At 43.6% G+C, this 21,569-nt stretch overlaps 1 protein-coding gene across 1 annotated transcript in view; it reads left to right on the top strand.

Moving 5' to 3' along the window:
- Positions 1-21,569, top strand: part of L3MBTL4 (L3MBTL histone methyl-lysine binding protein 4) — a 155,469-nt gene that overhangs the window by 64,643 nt on the left and 69,257 nt on the right. Inside the window, 1 exon segment of the mRNA XM_059881118.1 lies at positions 6,910-7,138. Within this exon segment, the coding sequence (XP_059737101.1) occupies positions 6,910-7,138 (229 nt within the window).

Genomic DNA, 21,569 nt, shown 5'->3' with positions numbered 1-21,569 from the left:
TTTGTTTTCCACATTTTAGTTGCGGAAAACTGAGCTCAGTCTAAATTCATCTGGGATCAAACCAGGTCTCTTATGTCTCCTGCATTGGCAGGCAGATTCTTTACCACTAGTGCCACCTGGGAAGCCCCTTGTTTGGATTAATTATTATTAATCTAGTTTATTATAGGTTTCCTGATTAACCTTTTGTTTTATAATTATTCAAATCTGCATTATTAGTCTTAGTTTTAAATACCTAGACTTTAAGACATACTCGTAGTTCTATATACCACACACACACATATATATCATCTACACCCCCATTGTTAAAGCAAAAATACATACACATACACACACATAATCCTACTCCAGCATTTATTTTCTTACTTATTTATCACAGAATCTTTTTACACTGGAAAGTAGAGATAATTCTTTGGTCTGGGTCCTGCAGAAAAGCAAAATATGAGGGTCTAGCATCGATGTTGCAACAGCTTCTTTACTATCTTGTCTTATTTCTTTGCCATAATAGTCTGTGTAAAATCAAAATCTAACCTTTTACCAGCATCTTTCGACTCGAGGCTCCTATGCACATACCAGGCCAGTCATGGTCTGTCCTCTGCTAACCTCTTGCCCTACCCTTCGCCATTTCAACCAAGAACAGAATTACTTCATTGATACGTAACAGGTTTGCTCATAGTACCTTGAACATTGGCCTTGTAACATTCTGACGACAGTGCGTCACGTTTGTGTCCACTGCTCTCTTAGCTTCCTTTTCAGAAAGTCGCACCCCACGGTCAGTGTCATGTGCCTGAGGACTGAGGAGCTGGCAGGATCACGTGCTCTGCAGCTTGGACCACATGTAGCATCTTCACTCTTGCGCCATCCCCTATGAGTGTACTTGTACAAACAGCCACATCAAATCATCTTTTACCACCCATGCTGTTTTAAGTCAAAGCATTTACTCATATAATTCAAGCCAAATTTGTAAGTCCAATATCTTTGATAATCAGATCAAAGTAATTATGTTTTGTAAGTAGATCTATAAAGCCAAACCCAGTATTTTATCATATATGAACAAAGTCATCTTAGCAATATTAATTTTCTTATATTTCAGATGTTGTAACTTTCAGACATTGTACTCTGTAGTTCTACTTCAGTTGTATTTATATGATTCATCAATTGCCTTCAGTACTTTATATAATATGATAGTTTTATTGATCAAATGCTGCAAAAGACTGTTCAACATTTAGGACTTGGAAAAGGGCTTAGAAATCATCTAATCTACCCTGTTATTTGGTGGAGGCAGAACCTGGCTTGAACTTTATCTGTTTTATTGATTTACTCTAGTGAATTTTTATAAAAGATACAGCAGTAGGTCATCTATGAGGGGTATTCTGTGAAAATAAGAGCAATCAAAGAAAATATGAGGTAGACACTTTTTATATCTGCTCTTCTCATCTGGTTTTCTTTATGAATATTTTCCTTTGACCCTTTTTCAACAGATCTGTAGCTCAGAATTATAATACATGCCTTGGAAACAAAGGAATAGAAAATAGAAAGAGAATATATGTTATATATATATTTATATATGCATTTTTTCTTTCTTGGAGTGACTTCCTAATTTATGTTTGTGGGAAGTCATGAAATATAATAAAATCGCTGCTTATGAACAAGTAAAACTAAATGCAGATTGCTACAGTGGTTTTGAAGACAGAGCAGATGGGCCAGTCTAGCCCGGCTCCTAGAAGGGTGTTGACCTGAATTCAGAAGCTCATGAGGGGCCTGGACCAGCGGAGGGACAGAGGTGGCCTCTAAAGGTAGAAAGGCCACAAGAAAACGCAAGTCAAATTTGTTGGTCTTCATGCAGATTTTATTAGAATCAATTAGAATTTTGTTTTCCTAATGAGTTTGTGTCTGTTCTTTCAGTGCCATTTTATCAGTGTCTTTATTCTCACTGCAGAAACCGAGCCGAGACGTAATGCACGTGATGGCTGCACACTTCTGTGGGAATCCTTGTGCAGTGCGTTTTGGCCAAGACCATGATATTAATAACCCATAGTATTCCAGCACGAAAATTCTTGAAAAAGGTAACTATGAAAAACCTTTTGAGAGAGAAACTTGAATGTCCCCACTCAGCCAGGAAGAGCGCCAGCTTGTGCAGCCAAGTGCCCATGACCTCCTCTTAGCCTCATTACTGGCCAGGTACTCACTGACATGTCGCCTGTGTCCACTGCTACAGTGAGATCTCCTTTCCTCAGCCCAGGAGGGCACAGTTTGCCTGTTTTAGCTGATGTATAATCCTTCAGGGTGGATTTTTTTTCTACACGTAGAATCAAAATTAAATACTTAAAAGTTAGCAGTGAGGTGTCAGGATCTTTTTCTTGTGCTTTGCATCCCCTAAATGTCCTTAAAAAGATAAAAATATCAGGACCACTTCAGACAACTACGGGATTGCCTCTTGGCAGTATTTTTAGTCATAGCATTTGGAAACTAAAATCCCAATCACATTTGATGCTAAATTTGTTTAAATAGAGGTCGTTTCTTTTATTAAATTATTGGATGCTAAGTCGCTTCAGTCATATCCAACTCTTAGGGACTCTGTGGACTGTAGCCTGTCAGGCTCCTCGTGAGATTCTCAAGGCAAGAATACTGGAGTGAGTTGCTATTTCCTCCTCCAAGAGATCTTCCTGGCCCAAGAATTGAACCCACATCTCTTATGTCTACCGCATTGGTACCTGGGTTCTTTATTGCTAGCGCCCAAGTGAAAGTGTTAGTCATGTCTGACTCTTTGTGACCCCATGGACTGTGACCCCAGGCTCCTCTGTCCATGGAATTCTCTAGGCAAGAATACTGGAGCAGGTAGCCATTCCCTTTGTCCAGGGGATCTTCCCAATCCAGGGATCAAATTCAAGTCTCCCTCATTGCAGGCAGATGCTTTACCACCTGAGCCACCAGGGAAGCCCCTGCAAATTATCCATTCCACCAGGCAATGGGGTGGTGCCCAATATTTTTTGCGTTGGAAATTAAGCGAGCTTGAAAAGCAAGATGGCGGACTTTGGAGTTAGGAAAGCTTGGGTTTAAATTTCCATTCTGCTCTGGCTGCCTGTGGCTTTGGGCAGGTTCCTTCACCTGTGGGACTCACAGGCTTGTGAGATTTAGTACCTGAACCACGTTACTGCCTGCTGCTGGCTGTCTGGGCTCAGCAGCCCTGCAGGATGGAATGGGCAGGTGAAGAGTACAAGCACATTTGCTTCCTAGACTGCCGTTTCTCTTCATTGATCCAGAAAATTGGGAGTTGACTTGACTGCCTACAACTTAAAACAACCATTCTGTTTTTTTCCCAGGTACTTGTTATGATTGCACAGTCCATAAAAGGGTCGCTGATCTTGGAGCAAATGTGGAATAACTGTTCCAAACACTGAGAGTGACTAACATAGGCTTGAGATAAGCAGGCCCTGTAAGTCCCATGAACCTAAGCATGAAAGAGCCTTGCTGTTCTTTAAAATAAAAGTTGGAATACTTATTGTACCCAATTCCAATGTGCATGTGGGTTTTTCTCCCCACGCCAGCTGGGTATCCCATGGTTCAGCTCAAGTCTGACATGTGTCGCCTTAAAAAAGTGCCCAACATGAGAGTTGTGAGTTAAGGTTTATCTGGGGCACAATGCAGACTGGAGCCTTGGAGACAGCACCTCAGATAGCTATGAGATTGTTCTAAAGAGGTGGGGGAAAGGACAATGTAGCCGTGATCTTGGTGAAGGGGGTGTATATGCAATCAAGCACATATTTTTTGGTAGAAAGGTTCTTCCAATCTCATGAAGCTTCTGTTAGTCATGAGAAACAGTTGACACCATGAAGGATTTTAGGGCTTTTCTAGATATGAGGAGATACAAGAATTGGGCTCAGAAAATGAGCTCCTGAGAATATCCAATGATCTGAAGACCTGTCCTGCCAGTTTTTCCTGGAGCACAGAGGGAGTTATTTCTTCTCTCCACCCTGAGCTCCTTTCAGGGTGTGTTGACGGTCAGCAGCAGCAGCACAAGATTTAATGCTCGTAGAGGTAGATGCCAAACGCGCGTGGCAAGTGCCAGTTTGTAGTTGATGTGCTGTTAACTGGAGGCGGTGGTGCAGTCCTACATCACTGCTTCCCCTACTCCAGCATCCTCATCCCCAGTTCTCACAGGGGTCACAAGTCCAGGGTGTCGTGTGGGCTTCTCAGGGACTGGCTATAAATCTGGAGGTTCCTACTGTCCTCTCCTTAGGTTTATTGATTTGCTAGCATGGTTCATAGAACTGAGAAACCTTTTACTCACTCAATCACTGGTTTATCATAAAAGGATACATCTGGGGAGCAGCTGGTGAAAGAGATGCTTAGAATGAGGTCTGGGGAGGGCCATGGAGCTTCCCTGCCCTTCTCCAAATCCCCTCTCCCACAGATTCCATGCGGGTTCACCAACCCGGCCAAGCTTTGGCCACTTTTCAGGGGTTTCATTACAGAGGCACTGCAATTCAGTCCTTGGCCATTGGAGCTTGAGCTCAGTCTCCGCTCCTCTCCCCTCTCGGGGGTCGGGAGTCGGGACTGGGCAGGACTGGAAGCTCCAAACCTCTGATCAGTGGTTGCTTCTCCTGACACCTGGCCCCCATTCTGTGGTGCTTTGCACAGTCATATCATTAATGTAATAAAGTGAAGTGAAGTGAAAGTCGCTCAGTCGTGTCCAACTCTTTGCGACCCCATGGACTATATAGTCCATGGAATTCTCCAGGCCAGAATACTGGAGTTGGGAGGCTTTCTCTTCTCCAGGGGATCTTCCCAACCCAGGGATTGAACCCAGGTCTCCCACACTGCAGGTGAATTTTTTACTTTCTAGTGGGATCTTTTGTGGGATCTCTTCATAATGACACACGGTCATACTGTAGTTACCAGGGGAAGCAAATAGCTGGCCCTCACCCCAGCCTGGATTGGGGGCTCAAATTAATGCCCCCAAATTTACAAATTAATGCCCACTCAGTGCCAGCCTAAGGAGTGGGTTGGGTGAGATCAGAGGGAGAAATGCACAGAGAGAAGGTGAGCACGCACACTTCTGACCTCCTTGTCTTCCTTTTACCTGCCTCTACTCTACTCATTCCCCTTTTCAGGTTCTTAAATAAGAATTCTTTCCACCCCAGGGCCTTTGCATAAGCCATCTTCTCTGTCCAGAATAGTCCATCTCTTCTTCTTAAACATGACTCATTCCCACCCTTGAGAATTCGTCTCCACTGGTCCCTTGTGAGAAAGGCCTTCCCTTGCCGCGTCCACTGTGATTTTGCATTTCACCACTTCCTTTGCTCCATTGTGCATATCACAGTTTGTAATTACTCTAATTGTCTATTTCTTTTTGTCACTAGTCCCAGTGAGACCGTAAGCTTCAGGAGTGGAGTGTCTGTCAACATTTTGCCAGTGTCTGGCTTCCAATAAATATTTATCTGCTTATCCATCTCTCTCTAAGCGTTACTTAATCACTTATACCAAAACCAGAAGCATCTCAGGAGACCAGCCTAGCCTTTCGCTGGCAACCTTTATGGAGTGAATTCTTGAGTAGTAGCTGTGCAGTTAGTCTATTCAGGCCTGGTAGGACACACATGGCCAACACCCCCACAGCTAACAAAAGAACCTTTCATAAATAGGAAGCTGACAGGCAGAAAAAGGAGATTTCCTTGTTGGCTTCCATGTCTAAATCATTTTGTCATTGTTCTTTCTTTAGCTTCTGTTTGTTTTATATTTGGAAGTAATTATGAAACTTGATTACAAATAAACAAAACATTATTATGAAGTTAAATGTATATTAATAGTAGTACAAACTACAACAATAAGATCTATAACCTTTGTAATTTATCTAAGGACCTCAAGAGCATTGCTAATTTATTTAACTGTTAAGCATAAATAAGCATACTAGAACATAACTTGATAAAAGATACAGCTCATTTTTACTCCATTTAGTTCATTCCATAGCAGATGTATAAATATGGCAGAACAACTTGTAAATACACCATATGGGCTGGTATGTTGTTTTTCCTGTTAAGAGAGATATAAGATTTAAATCTGCATTAAGAAATGAATGATTAATAAAGCTCTCTTTGGGACCTTTGGGATTAAGAGCATTTGGGAACCAATTTCTAATTGGGAATTAGAAAAGTTTTATTCTGTCAGAGATGGAAATCCCCTTAGAGTATAGAATAAGTTAATGAAGGGGCTTCCTGGATGGCTCAGTGGTGGAGAGTCCACCTACCAATGCAGGGGACAGGGGTTCGATCCCTAGTCTGGGAAGATCCTACGTGCTGTGGGCCAACTAAGCCCCTGCACCGCAGCTTCTGAGCCTGGGCTCTAGAGCCCTGGAGCCTAAGCTATACTGAGTCCACACATCCTAGAAGCCATGCTCCTCAACAAGAGAAGCCACCACAGTGAGAAGCCTGTGCACCACAACTAGAGAGGCCCCCATTAGCCACAACTAGAGAAGAAGCCTGTGCAGCCAAAAATAAATAAATACATAAAATTACTTTTTTAAAAGAAGAGTTAATACAGATATAGTCCAGATCTGGAATGATAAATGTGATGGTGGACAGATGTTATTCCGAGGAAAAAAGTGAAGATTCTTAACTTTTCCAGGTAACAACACATCTCCAATTTCATTCTAAGGAGAATTTCATAAGGAATCTTTAGTATTTGTTCTTCCAAAATAACAGCAGGCAAGTAATCAGCAGTTTTAAGAGTCCCTAAGTACTCGTTGACTTAATAGACAATTACAGCAGATTGTGTTAAAAAAGAAAAAAAAAGTTAGCTATTTTAGAAGTCCCTAATTACAGATTTACGTGATAGACTTATCAGGGAAAGATAATACATTTCAAAACGTACTTACAGTCTTAGTGATATTGCTGTTTTCGGTGCTCCTTGTTGCAGCGCTTGTCGTGTGAGCTCTGTCTGCTGGGGGGTGAGCGGGGCCCGCCGCTTTGTTCTGGAGCTCGGTCTCCGCTGCCCTGTGTGGTGTCCTGTGGCCAGGTGGTCTCAGTTCCCGTTACAGACGGGCAGACTGTGTCTAGACAAGACTCGGCTCTGGCCAAGGTCACTGACATTGAGGACAAGAGCACACGAACTGCTGGACGCCACGGAAGAACCCAGTGGTTTGACAGTGGGTGACGCTGGTTCTTATGGGAGCCCAGTTTAGAATCACATCTGGCCAGATGTGTGGACATCAGCACATGGATGTCCACCTTTAGGGATTTCTCTGAGTTGTCACCCTGTTCAGAAGACCATCACGCCTTCAAGGAAAAGGGACAGGATGCAGTTATTATACTCCTGCCCCTGTGTCCACCTTGGGGGACCTTGGGTGATGGACTGACCGCCTGGGTTTCGAGACTTGAGGGAGGGTTTTTCTATCCCAGGGATCCTATTTCTTTGGTCACTGAATGAAGGTTTACTTGGTGTCACCAGTATACTGAACACTGTACCAGGATTAAGAAAGTCCTATGGGACAGAACTGTGCTTCAGGGGCCAGGATGACGAAGGAGGAGGGTGCCGCTGGGGGCTTTGACAAAGGTCACTCGGGGTGACACAGGGCTGTGCCGGGCACTGGGATGCAGCATGAAGAGCCTGAGATTCCTCCTCCTGAGATGCATTCTCCTGGCCACACCACGTCTTCTTACAAATTAGGGCTTGGAGAAGGTGGTGAGGGCAAGTCCACAGTGGCTTTAAAGGCAAGCTTGGTGCTCTCAGCATCGTGAAGATGTTCTGTTCACTTGTCTAAAAAGATGAACAAGTCCTTGTCCATTGTGTCTTATAAGTGGATATATCATAAAGGGCTCCATGGAATGACAGTAGAATCACATATTTCTAATGTAAAGTAAATGCTATGTATTTGCGTTACCAGAGAAGCTGGAAGGAGATCATGGGTTTTGTTTTTCATCTCACTCTGCGTTGGAAGCAACCAAGAATTGAGAAGCTGAAAACATAGACTGACTTAAAATTGAATGAATGCTGCAAATGACAAGCTTATAGAATTGGAAATTTATAAAATGTTTGGTAACTAAGGGCCTTTGGCTTATACATGGCATGTCATCCATGCTTTGATACGGATTTTAAGTCAGGAAGTAAAAATTAGAATTGTTTTCCTTAGCAAGACAGCCAGTTTCACTTCATGTAAGATCACTGTGAATGGTGGACCACCCTTATCCTCCTGGGCTAGCGGCTCTCCATGCCCTCACACCAGCAGTGGGACCACAGGCCTTTCCTCCAGGCCCAGTTCCCTGGACCGCATGTCTGGGAGCATCTCACGCTGGGGCTGCAAACACACAGTCAGAGATGCTGAGGCTGGCTAGTGGCCTACTGCCCTCTGGGCCTGCCACCTCGCCCCAGAGCATTGTTTAGAGTACTCCTAATTTGACTAATTCCTCTAGTCAAAGCTATGGTTTTTCCAGTAGTCATGAATGGATGTGAGAGTTGGATTGTAAAGAAAGCTGAGCGCCAAAGAATTGATGCTTTTGAACTGTGGTGTTGAAGAAGGCTCTTGAGAGTCCCTTGAACTGCGAGGAGATCCAGGCAGTCCATCCTAAAGGAAATCAGTCCTGAATATTCATTGGAAGGACTGATGCTGAAGCTGAAACCTGATGCCAAGAACCGACTCATTGGAAAAGACCCTGATTCTGGGAAGGATTGAAGGTGAGAGGAGGATGAGATGGTTGGATGGCATCACTGATGAGATGGACATGAGTTTGAGCAAGCTCTGGGAGTTGGTGATGCACAGGGAAGCCTGGCGTGCTGCAGTCCATGGGGTCACAAAGTGTCGGACACAACTGAGCAACTGAACTGAGCTGTATTTGACTGACGTCATTCCTTCACTCACTAATATTTTCTCTGTGCACCATTATTTCTATCAGCACCAAACAGTGGAGGACGCTGAGGGGCGGACATAGCTGCTGGCGGTGTGCCCCTTGTCCTCCTGAAGCCCCAGCCCTGTCCTTCAAGGCGCTGTTCCTTGGATGGTCCTGCCTTCTCCTTATTGCTCCTGTACTTGGCTGTTTTCCTGGACATTAAAAGCTCTTCTGTCCCGAGGAATGGTAAAGCAGAGTAACGGAAGTGTGGTTTTGCAGGTTTCTGATCTTTAATGTGCAGTGTGTTTTCTAAATGCACGAAGAACATCCACCATCATTTTCTTTGAAGTTATCGTTCTACTGTTCACGTCAGTGGACCTGTTTTGTAAAGAAAGTCATTAGAATGGGAGGGAACTCTTTTTCTAATGTAATGTCTCGGACTAAATTTTATGTCATGCCAGGCACCTAGGGGAAATTTAACAGCACAGGGCAGTCACATCTTATTCCAGGGGTAGCTTCAAAATTCAGCAAGTAAGGCAAACGAACAAACAAAATGTCTCACCACAGTCACCGAAAAGTGTCTCGGTCTCCTTTAAGCCCAGCACAGTGAGTTTTCCTTCCATCAGCAAACCAGGCAGTCAGCAGGTATAGGGAGAGGTGTGTGATTGGTGTGAGTGGAGGGGCCCAGTTGTGTGAAAACCGTACCACATCTTAAACTCCAGGGCCATCGGAACTGGGGCGTCTGCTCCCGTTGTGGGGAGCACAGGTTGGGAGGGGAGCTGAGGAGAGGAGTGGGGGTCTCTGACTCCCAGCACCTGCCCCTGGGCCCGGTGCGATCACCCGGTCTTCGTTCTGTGCATTTCGGGTGTTTGATGACTTTGTCACACGTGTCTACCCTCGCTGCCCAGGAGTAGCTGGGGTCACTGATGAGGAAAACTTGTGTGTATAATAAACATATGAAAGTTGAGATTCCAGCAGTTACTCGTTGGGCAGTGTAGCAGACTAAAAAGACCACGGATCTGCATGTTAGGGGTCTTGAATGCTTGTCCTAACTGCCAAAAGGTGATTGGCACAAATTATTTACGCTTCCAGCGCTTTATTTCCTGACTTTCAAAAATAATCGGATGGCTTCGGTCAGTGGTTCCCAACCTGGTTGGGGAAACACTTAAGAAATACTATTCAGAAGCTTGCCTCTGGGATTCTGACTTTGAGGGGCCTGGAAATATATGTATTTGAAATCTTTGCATCCCTCTGTCTGTCCTCTGGGGCACTCCCAGGCTCTCTGCACTGTTCTGTCCATGGTCTCCATCCTGGTGTTCAGATGGGATGGTCCACACAGCCAGAGTCATGTCTGACTCCAGTGGTTGGAGCCCTCGAAGGACCTTCTCAGAATGGGGCGCCTCTGTGTCTGTTACTTGTTCTTTCCATAAGTCAGCATGTGGGGGTGCCCATCCGAAGATGTCCCCTCCATGGGGCTCCCCTCCTGCCCCCACCGGGACAGCTCTGACACACCCAGGAGGAGTGTAGCCTGTCTTAGGTCTGAAATCCAGGCTTATTCAGAGCCCCCGGGAGTGTTCTGGGGTGCGGGTCTGAGCGTTTGTCACAGACACAGCAGAGGAAGTTTCCTCCCCCTTAGACACGTGGCAGCTCTGCCAACACTGTTCTCAAGTCATTCAACATGGGAGCGTCAAGTTAGGTTTAGAGTAGGAGGCTTGAGGAGAAATGTAATTACCCGTTAAATATTTAAAAGCATTTCTTAAGCGACTCCCAGCATTTTCCATTGAGAATATCCAAAAGCTCGTTGTTGAGAATGCTCTTATTAAGTGTGGCCACGTGAGGTCAAGGCGACCATGGATGCTGTGATCACCGCTGTAGGTGTGTCTGCCGGTTATTGGGATGGTGTTCCAGCTACTCCACTTTGGAGTCTTGAGTTACAGAGAGCATCTCATTTTTCTAAAAAACGTTTGTATTTATGCACATTTGGTTATAAGAACAGATGACGTTTCTGTCAGCAACTAATGTTTGATCTTTTTAGTCAGCAGATTATGTGTGACACTTTTAATGAAAATGGAACTTATTGACTAATTTCCTCTGTTAGTAAAAGGGGGCAAAAGCAGTTCAAGGATTGGAGAAGCTGAGAAACAAGTCATGAGCAACTGTGGTACACTTAGAGTTCTCAGCCTGCCCCTTACCTCCCCTCATATGGACAAGGAAAATCCTGGGAGTAAGGATAGCATAGCCAATAGTCTTGTGGCTTTTATTTGTAGCATTTTGTTGTATGAGGTAGAGTGGAAGGATGGAGATAGAAATAGAAGCAGAAATAGAGAGCAAGAGAGAGAATGAACGAGAATCAGAAAAGGAGAGGAGGGGATGGATTTGCAGCACTTACACTTAGATTCATTGGGAATAATCCGTTTACACAAACCAAGCACCACATTTGTCATTTAAAAAATAGCTGTTTTCATATGAAAGATCAGCTAAATTAGGAGGTTCAGAAAGTAAGAAATAATTTTAGTTTTTTTATATTATCTTTGGGAGAGAATTTGTGTAAGAGTTAAAGTTTAGGAGACAAGTGCATCTGCTTTGATTTCTTTCTTAAGAATAATGAAGAAATGAGACAGTCTAGTGAAGTAGTATTTGTATTGGAGGCTGTTTGATGTCACATTACCCTTCAGTTCCTCGTTGTACACTTATCAGTTAGAAGGAGATTTAATCCAATTTACTTTATGTGTAAGTCAATTTCTCTGTTAGCCAATATCTCTAAAGGCTTTTCTACTCCTAAAATTCTATGTGATCTCTGTGGATCACAGAGTTTTCCTTTCTGTTGGTCGAGGGCTTTGCTTTCCTGATTTTTTCTTTTTTTTTTTTTTTTTTGAAAGGTTAAAATGGGTTATAAAGCTGTTGGGCATTTGAGAAAGAGCCTAGTCTTGTGTGTTTAGTTGTGGTATAAAGTGATGCTACAAATCCTTTACTTCAGAGTGTTTGATGGAGAGGTATCTGGGATCAAACCTGTATTTCTCCCTTCTGTCCCTGATGTCATCCTAGCCATATGTCACATCTCACCATTCAGGCTTCCTCACGGCCCCGTCTCCTCCTCTCTGTGGCTCAGGCCCATGCACAGTTTAAGGCTCTGTATCTCTCCCTCGGGCCAAACCACCTCTTTCCCAGAAGAGCCCTGGACCCCCAGGGCTGTGCCCACACGTGGATGGGAGACCTTCACTGCCCTGGTTCCTGGTGTAGTAGCTCCACTGTGCTGTCCTGTCCCTTATTTAAAATTACATGTGTGATTAAGTGCATTTTATTATATTCTGCTGAGAAAATCCTTGCCAGCTGCTCCACTGTCTCCTTTTAAACACAGAACAAAGCCCCAAGTGACGTGTTTCACTTTTCTCCTTGGCTGCTCGGAAGCTCTGTTGGGTCTGCCCTGTCCACGCTGCTATCCCTTTTCAGTCCAGGACATCTGTGAGGAGGAATCATGCGGTTACCATTGTGTCCACCCATCCTGCCCAACTCCATCTCCTTCCGCATGTTTGCCTGCATTAGGCACTTGGTTAATTCACCTTCCTCCACTCACACTGCCATTGTTATGCTTGAAAGGCTTGTCCAGATCAGCTAATATTCACACTTTTTACTCATTTCTCAAAATTATTGTTCTGTTTTTTTTTTTATGTGTCATGAAATCTGATGGCCTGAAACCCAGTACAGAAAACTGTGGTGTTTGGTTACACCATTTTAGTCTTCTTTTTGAGAAACTCGTTATTATGGTACAATGGGTATTTATTGTCCCTAATTTCATTAGAAGGTGGAGAATAGGTAGGAATAACCTATAATTTCAGTTTGAGAGATATCCTTATTACTTGCATTCTCCAACATTTGGAGTAATTGTTTCACTAAATCTTCTTAGCAAACTCTAGTATGAATTTCCTGGGGAGTATGGTGGAAAAAAACAGGATACTAACCTAAGTGTTAGTTGCTCAGGGACTGTAGGCCACCAGGCTCCTCTGTCCATGGAATTCTCCAGGAAAGAATGCTGGAGTGGGTAGTCTTTCCCTCCTCCAGGGGATCTTCCCTACCCAGGGGATCTTCCCTACCCAGGGGATCTTCCCGACCCAGGGGTCAAACCCAGGTCTCCCACATTGCAGGCAGATTCTTTACTCTCTGAGCCACCAGGGAAGGCCTAAAGTTTCCAATCCAAAATAAAGATCGCTAAAGCTTAATCCTTTGAAGTGAGAATATGTGTATATTTTAACCATTTGCTTTATTTTTACATTTTTAGTCCTAGATTTAATACTGCTGCACTCCTTGTCCAGCTTTTAATTTCAGTTGATTGAGCTCACTGTCTATTTGGCTGAGAAAATAAAAGTTCTGGGTGGAGACATTGGTTCTCCCATCCCCACAAGTTGCTCCCTTTCCTCGAGCCTGGCTGTGCTTGGGCCTCTCTGGCCGTGACTCAGGACATTCCCCAGAATCACACCCTCTCCTTCTGCATCATCACGTTTCCTCTACGGAAACAGAAACAGGAAAATACCTCCTTGGCCACAACCCACTTTTCTGTCACCTTTTATACTAAAAGTCCTCAAAAAAGTAGATCCTCCAAAAAAATAAAAGTGAGGACTGAGCAGCAAAGTTCTTAGCTGTATTTCAACACTCCTTACCCACTGCTGCATAGGATTCAGTTCAATGTGAGTCACTCAGCAAGTGTTTTATAGAGAAAGGACATTAGCACTGGGTGGTAACATCCTCTAGAGGATGTACAGACAAGTAGTGGCTGTCTAGTCACTCAGTCGGAGAAGGCAATGGCACCCCACTCCAGTACTCTTGCCTGGAAAATCCCATGGATGGAGGAGCCTGGAAGGCTGCAGTCCATGGGGTCGCTGAGGGTCGGACACGACTGAGTGACTTCACTTTCACTTTTCACTTTCATGCATTGGAGAAGGAAATGGCAACCTACTCCATGGTTCTTGCCTGGAGAATCCCAGGGACGGGGGAGCCTGCTGGGCTGCCGTCTATGGGGTCACACAGAGTCGGACACGACTGAAGTGACTTAGCAGCAGCAGCAGCAGTCACTCAGTCATGTCTGACTCTTGGTGACCCCGTGGACTGTAGCCTGACAGGCTCCTCTGTCCATGGGATTTCCCAGGCAAGAATACTGGATTAGACTCCCATTTCCTTCTCCAGGGGATCTTCCTGACATAGGAATCAAACCCACATCTCTCGCGTTGGCGGTAGATTCTTACCACTGAGCCACCAGGGAAGCCCAGAAAAGTCAGACAGAGTCAAATGCCAGCAGACAGTACTTTGTCTTCCTCACATTGCCCTCCCCGTGGGTTGTACTGTCTGGGGCAAAGTCGAACGGCCTTGTCTGGGTGTGAGGGGGGCTGGAGGAGATGACTGTGTTAGCTGACACATTGCTCCCGGGACCAGAGTCAGGGCTCATGAGCCAGAAGGGATCTAATTGCAGACGCTGGCACCTGCAGTGTCTGTCCTGGTGGCTTATGGCCAGTGAGGAACCTCATGGGAATGGGCATCTATGACCACGCTCTGCTGTGGTCTCGTGTTAGAACAAACCTTATTCACTGCTCAGATAATTTCCTGTTCACAGGGATATTTCCCATTTCTTTTTTGTCCTCATGGAAACAATTCTACATTTATTCTTGGCAGAGTAAAATTTTCAAGGAAGACTTGAAATAAATGAGGAGTTATTCATGCTGCTAGTTAGCAGACCAACAGTTTATTTTAGACAGTCTAAGCTCTGAAATGAGAATAAAATGTGATTATTTCACAGCATTATGGTCAGGATGTACCAAAATAAGACTCAGAGGTGTTCACTGTTGTTGTCTTTATATTTATTCATTCACAAGACACACTTTAATTCAACATTTCTTGTGGGCGGTCACTACTGCAGCCGGTCAGGGATGCAGCATAAACAAGCTGGAGACGGCAGGTGTCCTCACACCCCAGCTCACTGATAAGGCGATGAACAAGTAGACTAGGAAGGTCATTTCAGGTAAAATGTTAAAATGAAGACCAAAAAGGGTAAGACGGTCAGGGACGATCTCTGCAGAAGGGATTTTGAGCTGTGAACATTTTCTCTTGAGACCTAATTCTCCAAATATCCAAGTTACAAGTAAGATGTTCTTGGCAAATATACAATTACTTTCTGGGGAAAAGCATTAATTTTGTTGTAGGTTCCCTTTATCCTAGAGGCAATAATATGGACTAATTCATAGGCTTCTCGTCCCCAACAGAGGGTTCTCTAATTCACCCTTGAGTCCGCCCATTAAACTTCATCAGACAAAATTTGCCAAGAAAAGTTGGATTCTGTGCATTTTTATTGCATGCTGTCCTTGACTTCTTTGTTACATCCTTGCTGTGGTTCTTAATGAGGTAACTCTTCTCTGAGAGCCAAGGTCATGCCTGTTCTTACAGATTCTACAGGAGAGGGTCACCCCACCCATCAGGACTCTGGAGAGATACACGCAGTGATAAATATTTAAAGTAGCACTTCACACCTTGATTGAATCAAGTGCATTAAAATAGCCCTGACAAAAATACTCCTGTAGCCTTCATTGGAACTCTGTCCCCACGGAGCTACATCTGGGCTGGCTGGTGGGGGAACTGGCACGCGGCCTGTTTAAGGTTCCAGCCCTTGGTGCCAATAGCCTAGGAAGAGTGTCGTGAGGCACGATTTGGAGAAAAGTCTATAGTCTGTGCTTCTTTCTCATAGATTCTTTTTTGTTTTCACATAAGCATACTTCTTTTAAAAACCTTGTTATTTATTTACCTGGCTGTGGTGTGCAGGACCCTGTTGTCATTGTGTGTGTGTTAACCACTCAGCTGTGTCCAACTTTTTGTGACCCCCATTGACTGCAGCCCGCCAGTCTCCTCTGTCCATGGGATTTTCCAGGCAAGGATACTGGAGTGGGTTGCCATGCTCTCTTCCAGGTGATCTTCCTGACCCAGGGATCGAATCCACGACTCCTGCATTGTAGGTAGATTCTTTACCGTCTGAGCCACCAGGGAAGCCCGTTGTCATTAACTGGGTAAAAAGAACTTTTATATCATTCATAATCTCTGGGTTTTCTTTTCATGTCAGTTCTGTTATTGTTGTCTCAATTTTACATAGCTTCGAAAGATGAAAAATATTGTTTTATAGGATGCATCTTTGGTGGTGTCTGTTGAGGGTCTTAGAAACACAGACTCCCCCCACACACACCTGTACATATGCTACAAGTTTGCCGCAACGCATCCAAGGTTATCATGAAACATTTTGCTGCTTGTATGTCAAAGCAAGAGGTGAGACTGTTTAAACGTTATTGCCATCTCCCAGAACCCTAGACCGGCTACTGTGATCATGTCTAGCTTGACTTTCCTGAAAAATTTAAATTAAACATTCTAAAATGAAAGTATTTATTTAACTTGTCTCAGATATATGTACCTTTACCAAAGTCATCATTCTACAAGATGCTTTTTTTATAGTCTCTAGTCTAGAAGATTCTTAAGCAAATATTTTTACATTTAAAAAAAGAGAGGCAAAAAACAAGAAGCACTTCCTCCAGTTTCATATGCAGTCACTTCAGTTGTATCCAAATTTTTGCAACATCATGGACTGTAGCCCACCAGACTCCTCTGTCCATGGGATTCCCCAGGCAAGAATCCTGGAGTGGGTTGTCATTTCCTCCTCCAGGGGATCTTCCTGACCCAGGGGTCTAACCCACATCTCCTGCATTGGCAGGCAGGTTCTTTACCCACTTTAAATTAAGCCCCAGCTTAATTTAGAACAACTCAAATGACTGGTGCTCCCAAAGCCTTTGGGAAGGCTTGGGAGCCTAGACCTACATTAAGTAAAGTGGCTGTTTCAGCTGCTTTCCCAGAAAACACTCCCAGGCAGTGAATGCCTGCAAGGAATGGATGTTGTTTTTATCATTTCATGTCAGAATTCCTCCTTCTGATGTTGAAGGTTTGGCATTTTGAAAGGAAATAAAAAATATTCTTAAAATAAGTTGTCAGCATTTTGTTTTGTACAGCTGACAAGAAGGGTGACATGAGGGTGTAGCTGAAGACACTTGAAGATAACTCGTCATTTTCAGAGACCAGACAGAGCCCTCGGTGTCCTTTTCAGATGAATTTCAGACAGGCTTATTTTTGTTTTCAGGTAAATCATCAAGGGGTTAAAAAAAAATGTTCAACTCTGTTTAGAGTTCATGTAGAAGCTGCATAAACCATTATTTGAAAGAAATTGCATCAGTTCTTATCTGCACGAAAACAGGACTTTTGGCACAAAATTATCACACCATTTACATTTTATTTGAATGAATTTACATAGTGAATAAAAAGAAGTAGGTGTATTTGTTAACACAGAAATATTTAAAGATGACAACATTGGGACTACAGGATGTAAACCTCCTTTTAAGCCAGGGTCCAGGATTAGACATGTTGTTTTTTCTAAATGAGCAGAACACAGACTCAGGAAGACTTGATCTACGTCTGTGCTGTGAAACAGACAAAGGTGACGGCCTTAAGAGGTACTGATTATTCTTTACACAGAGAGCCAGGCACCGTAGAATGTAAACCCCCTACCCCGGTGCTCCAGGTGGGTCGCTGGACCTGAATTGCCAGCATCACACAGTCAAGAGTCAAAAGCAGAGGAGCACCTGCCACTCCGGGGTGAGGGGTTGGATAAACCTAAGGTGTCTGGGTGTTCCTCATGGAAACTTCCAGCACCACTCAGCCTCTGTTTGTGGTTTGTCTGGAACAGTTTTGCCAACTCAAGAATTGTTGTTGTTCAGTCACTAAGTCGTGTCTGACTCTTTGCAGCCCCATAGACCACAGCGCACCAGGCTCCCCTGTCCTTCACTATCTCTCAGAGTTTGCTCAGATTCATGTCCATTGAGTCGGTGATGCCATCCAACCATCTTCTCCTGCCCTCAATCTTTCCCAGCATCAGGGTCTTTTCCAATGAATCGGCTCTTCACATCAGGTGATGGTGGACGTCATTTCAGATCTGTTCTCTTCTCTTCACATCTGTTCCCCTGTGTGTGGTCACACCTTGCTCACAGGTTTGATCTGGAGACTCACACCTCTTATTTCCAGGAGCCCTGAGCTGTTTCTTCAGTCGCCGCCGTCTTTTCTCTTTGCTCCACTTGTTTTCCTATCGTGGTGCTCAATCTTCTATCTTAAGCACTTTCTCTCTTGTTCTCTTGCTTGAAATAGTTCTTGACTTTGTCTTCCATCCCTTTGATTTTTTTTTTTTTTTAACTATACTACGATTTTTTTCCCTCCAGTTTCTGAGAACATGTCCCTCTTCTCTGATTTGTTTCTCTGTTGCATCCTGTTCTTATTTGAAGGCTGCATGTCTTTTCTTAACTCTCAGACAGTATCTGAGGCTGTGGTTTTCCTGCTCCCTTGCGTGTTGGTTTGTCTTCCAATTAGGTCGGCCGGCTTCTCTCTCCTGTGTGAGACATTTCTCAAATTGTGACCATCTTTCTCCAAGTTCCTTCTTGAGGATGAGGCACCTGCAGTCCTTGCCTGCGTGCTCGGAGCCTGCCAGCTGGTGGGGCTCAGGGGCAGTGGTCAGGAGGGACCTGGCCGACGCCAAGGAGTCAACATCACCGCCAGGGGTCTCCCAACAGAGACTTGCTTCCAGATGTGTCCTAGTAGGTATTTGCCACATCATCTCTCTGAAGACTCCTGGCTCCCAGCTTACCCATTTTTGAGCCTCGAAACTGTGAGGACCTCTCTGATCCTCTGTCATTTTTGTTCTCATCCTTTGTCTTTATGCATTTATAGCCTTTATTCGTTTACTAATTATGTTAGTATCGAGAGAAAGGATTATCAAGAAGAAATGATAAATTCAATTTTCCAGTCTGCCATTTTTCCCTAACTTATTTTTAAAACTTTATTTATCCCCAAATAATAATTCTGCTAATAGCATATGACTTAATTTCTAACTCTCTTCAGTTGTTCTGCCTCATTATACCTGTACCTTCCTCTTAATATACATACAAAATATAAAATTTTCTACAGTGAATCTTTGTTTGGTTTGGCTCTGTAAATTTTATGATAATGGCTGATTAAAGTACTGTGTTCAAAAGGATCCTCAAAGGCATGGTCTTAATTTTATATGCACAGAACTTCTGAATTTACTGTTGCCTTCAGTTAAAACTTTCATCCTGACAAGAGAGTCCCTTAATGAACTGCGCTCACATTTATCTGATGCTTCTGTCACTTGGTCTGTCATTTGCTTTGACTTCATGTTACCACATAGTGAAACTGAGCTGGGTAAAAATTTAAAAATAAGCTTGCAGATGTATTTTTACTTTAGTAAGTAAAAGGAAAAAGAGTATCCGACTTTAGATAACACTTTTAATTCTCAAAATGACATGATTAATGACCCAATTTAGTAAAAGCATTGATAATGTAAGAAAGATCATCCCTGGGTCTTAAAATCACTTCTATCCATTATTATAAAATTCTCAAAGGTTAATATATATGTCTGATTTTACTGAACTGGGAAATAATTATATGAGAATTCTATGGAGTTTTTTTTTTCTATCTTTAAGGAAGAAGACTGCATATGAAATACTTAGCTTTATAGTAATTATAATGTTGATTTTCCAAAGATGCTATATTATTTGACATCTTAAGAATTTTATGAAGTATAAAATTCCAAACTACATGAATTAAAAATATTGTAGAAACTGTATCTTTACTGTTTTATTTTTAAGGATTTTATTAAATGCAAAAACATACAGGCACACACACACTCACTCACAGATACTTACCACTGCAGTTGTTATTCATAATTTGTTACAGAAAATAAGAATATAAGCTATCTGAATGCTTCTCTCCACCTTGGTACATAGAGCTGTTAAAGCTCCCCTTGTAGAGCATGAACCATCAGTAAGAAACTTATAAATCAGAAATTTGAAATAAAGCCTTTAGTTATGAAAATACTAAGCCAGGTATGGTGGGTTTTAATTATCCCTTTGTCTCAATTATTCCCATTTTGATGAAATAATAAATACAGCATCATATTCCAGTTCCTGTTATTACAGATCTGTGCCCACACATGTCAGATTTAATATTCATTTGCCTGCCTTTTCGTGGGGCCAGATGGAGAGGTATATTGGCTATTTATAAGAACTAGCTAGCTGTTATTACTGAATTTTCCAAATTACTTCAACAATAATCGTGGGTGTGTTGAGGGTGGTTTAGGATTGCATTAGAAATGCCAGAACAGAAATCCAAAATAAATAACATGGTACCACGTATCTACAAATGATGGGACCGGTGACTCAGTTAGACACGTGGCGTTGATCTCAGTTATAATAATAGACTCTCCAAAAGGCGCGGGTGTGAAGGAGAACAAATGGCTCTGCAGGTAATAAATGGACTTGGATCTTGGGGGCCTGTTATAGAACACTGTGAGCATCAATTATGTAGTAAATGCCAAAATTAATTTCAGAGGATACAGCAATCCCAGTCCTGGTTAAATGCCCAACAGAAACATGGGTATAAATTCACTGAAAGTCACGTGCCAGAATGTGTGTAGCAGCACATTGAGAGCAGCTCAAGCCTGAATCTTCCCAAATGCCCGTCAGTTGCCAGTGATGCTCTGCACCTTGTTTATGGAGTGGGAGCCCCGCGGGAAGGAGAGGGAGCAGACTAACCACGCAGCAACATGGATGTGACTCATGGACCAGTGGGAACCGAGACAAACACCAAGGCAAACCCTGAAAAGTTCCTTTAATCAAAGGGGCAAAAGCAGGCAAAATGGACCACTCCAGAAAGCTCCACACTGTGTCACGCCTGGGTGATGCTCTGTTTCTTCATGCTCCTGGCCGGCGTGTGTTCAGTCTATGAAAACAGCTAATAATCTGGGTGTTCTATGTATAAAGTCTACCATGAATAGAAACAAGTTCAGAAACAATTGCTTCAAAAGTCTCAGAGGTAGCCCTCCTGGCTGACATCTCTCCCATGTTTCTACAAGCCTGACCCTCTGTGTTTGGTGGACCTCACGAGAGTGTGACATGAAACCAGTCTAGAGAACTCTCCATGGAAATTTGACGTTTCCAGGAGCAACAGCTGCAGCCCAGCCCCAGGCTCGGGGACCAACTCCAGGATCAGTTGGCCAGCCCCACAAGCACCCCTTACTGACGTCCAGGTGCAGCTAGCTGGTTTTTCAGTTCTCACTGGAGTTTCAGAGTTCACAGGACTCATCTTAGGTTTTAACTGCATGGCTCTCTCACAGAGTAAAAGTGAATGAACAAGCAGAGCAATATGTGGAAATTTCCCTGAGTTAGAAATTAGGAGACTGGCTTTTCTGCCCTGTATGCTGCGTTCATTTCCCAGCCATTGGCTTTTTCTTGATCTTTTCACTTACCTTTGGTTCGAGGGGAGAAATAACTTCTCCTGTGAGACAACAGGTCTGGCAGAGAGATAAATTGGGACAGTGAACACTCACCTTAAGTTCCTTCCAGTAGGATTTATATTTCATGAAAATCCACAGTTTTATCCTGGAATTAAGCCTCATGAGCATCTACCTCCCACACGTGAAAGAGGCATGGAGTCTGCTGTCAGACGGAAGTTGGCCTGGCTTCTGGGCTTTTCACACCACAGGGGATGCTGGGATCTTAGGAAGAATGAAATAGCAGGACCACTCACCTGAGCCTCTCTCAAAGTGACCCACGCGCACTGACACTCCCTCTCTCATCCCCACCACCCGGGCTTTTGTCTGAGGATTCTCTGCTG

The sequence above is a fragment of the Bos taurus genome, chromosome 24 (assembly GCF_002263795.3).
Source record: "Bos taurus isolate L1 Dominette 01449 registration number 42190680 breed Hereford chromosome 24, ARS-UCD2.0, whole genome shotgun sequence".
Taxonomy (NCBI): Eukaryota; Metazoa; Chordata; class Mammalia; order Artiodactyla; family Bovidae; genus Bos; species Bos taurus.
The sequence above is the reverse complement of the archived record's forward strand: the minus strand, read 5'-3'. Positions and strand labels throughout refer to the sequence as shown.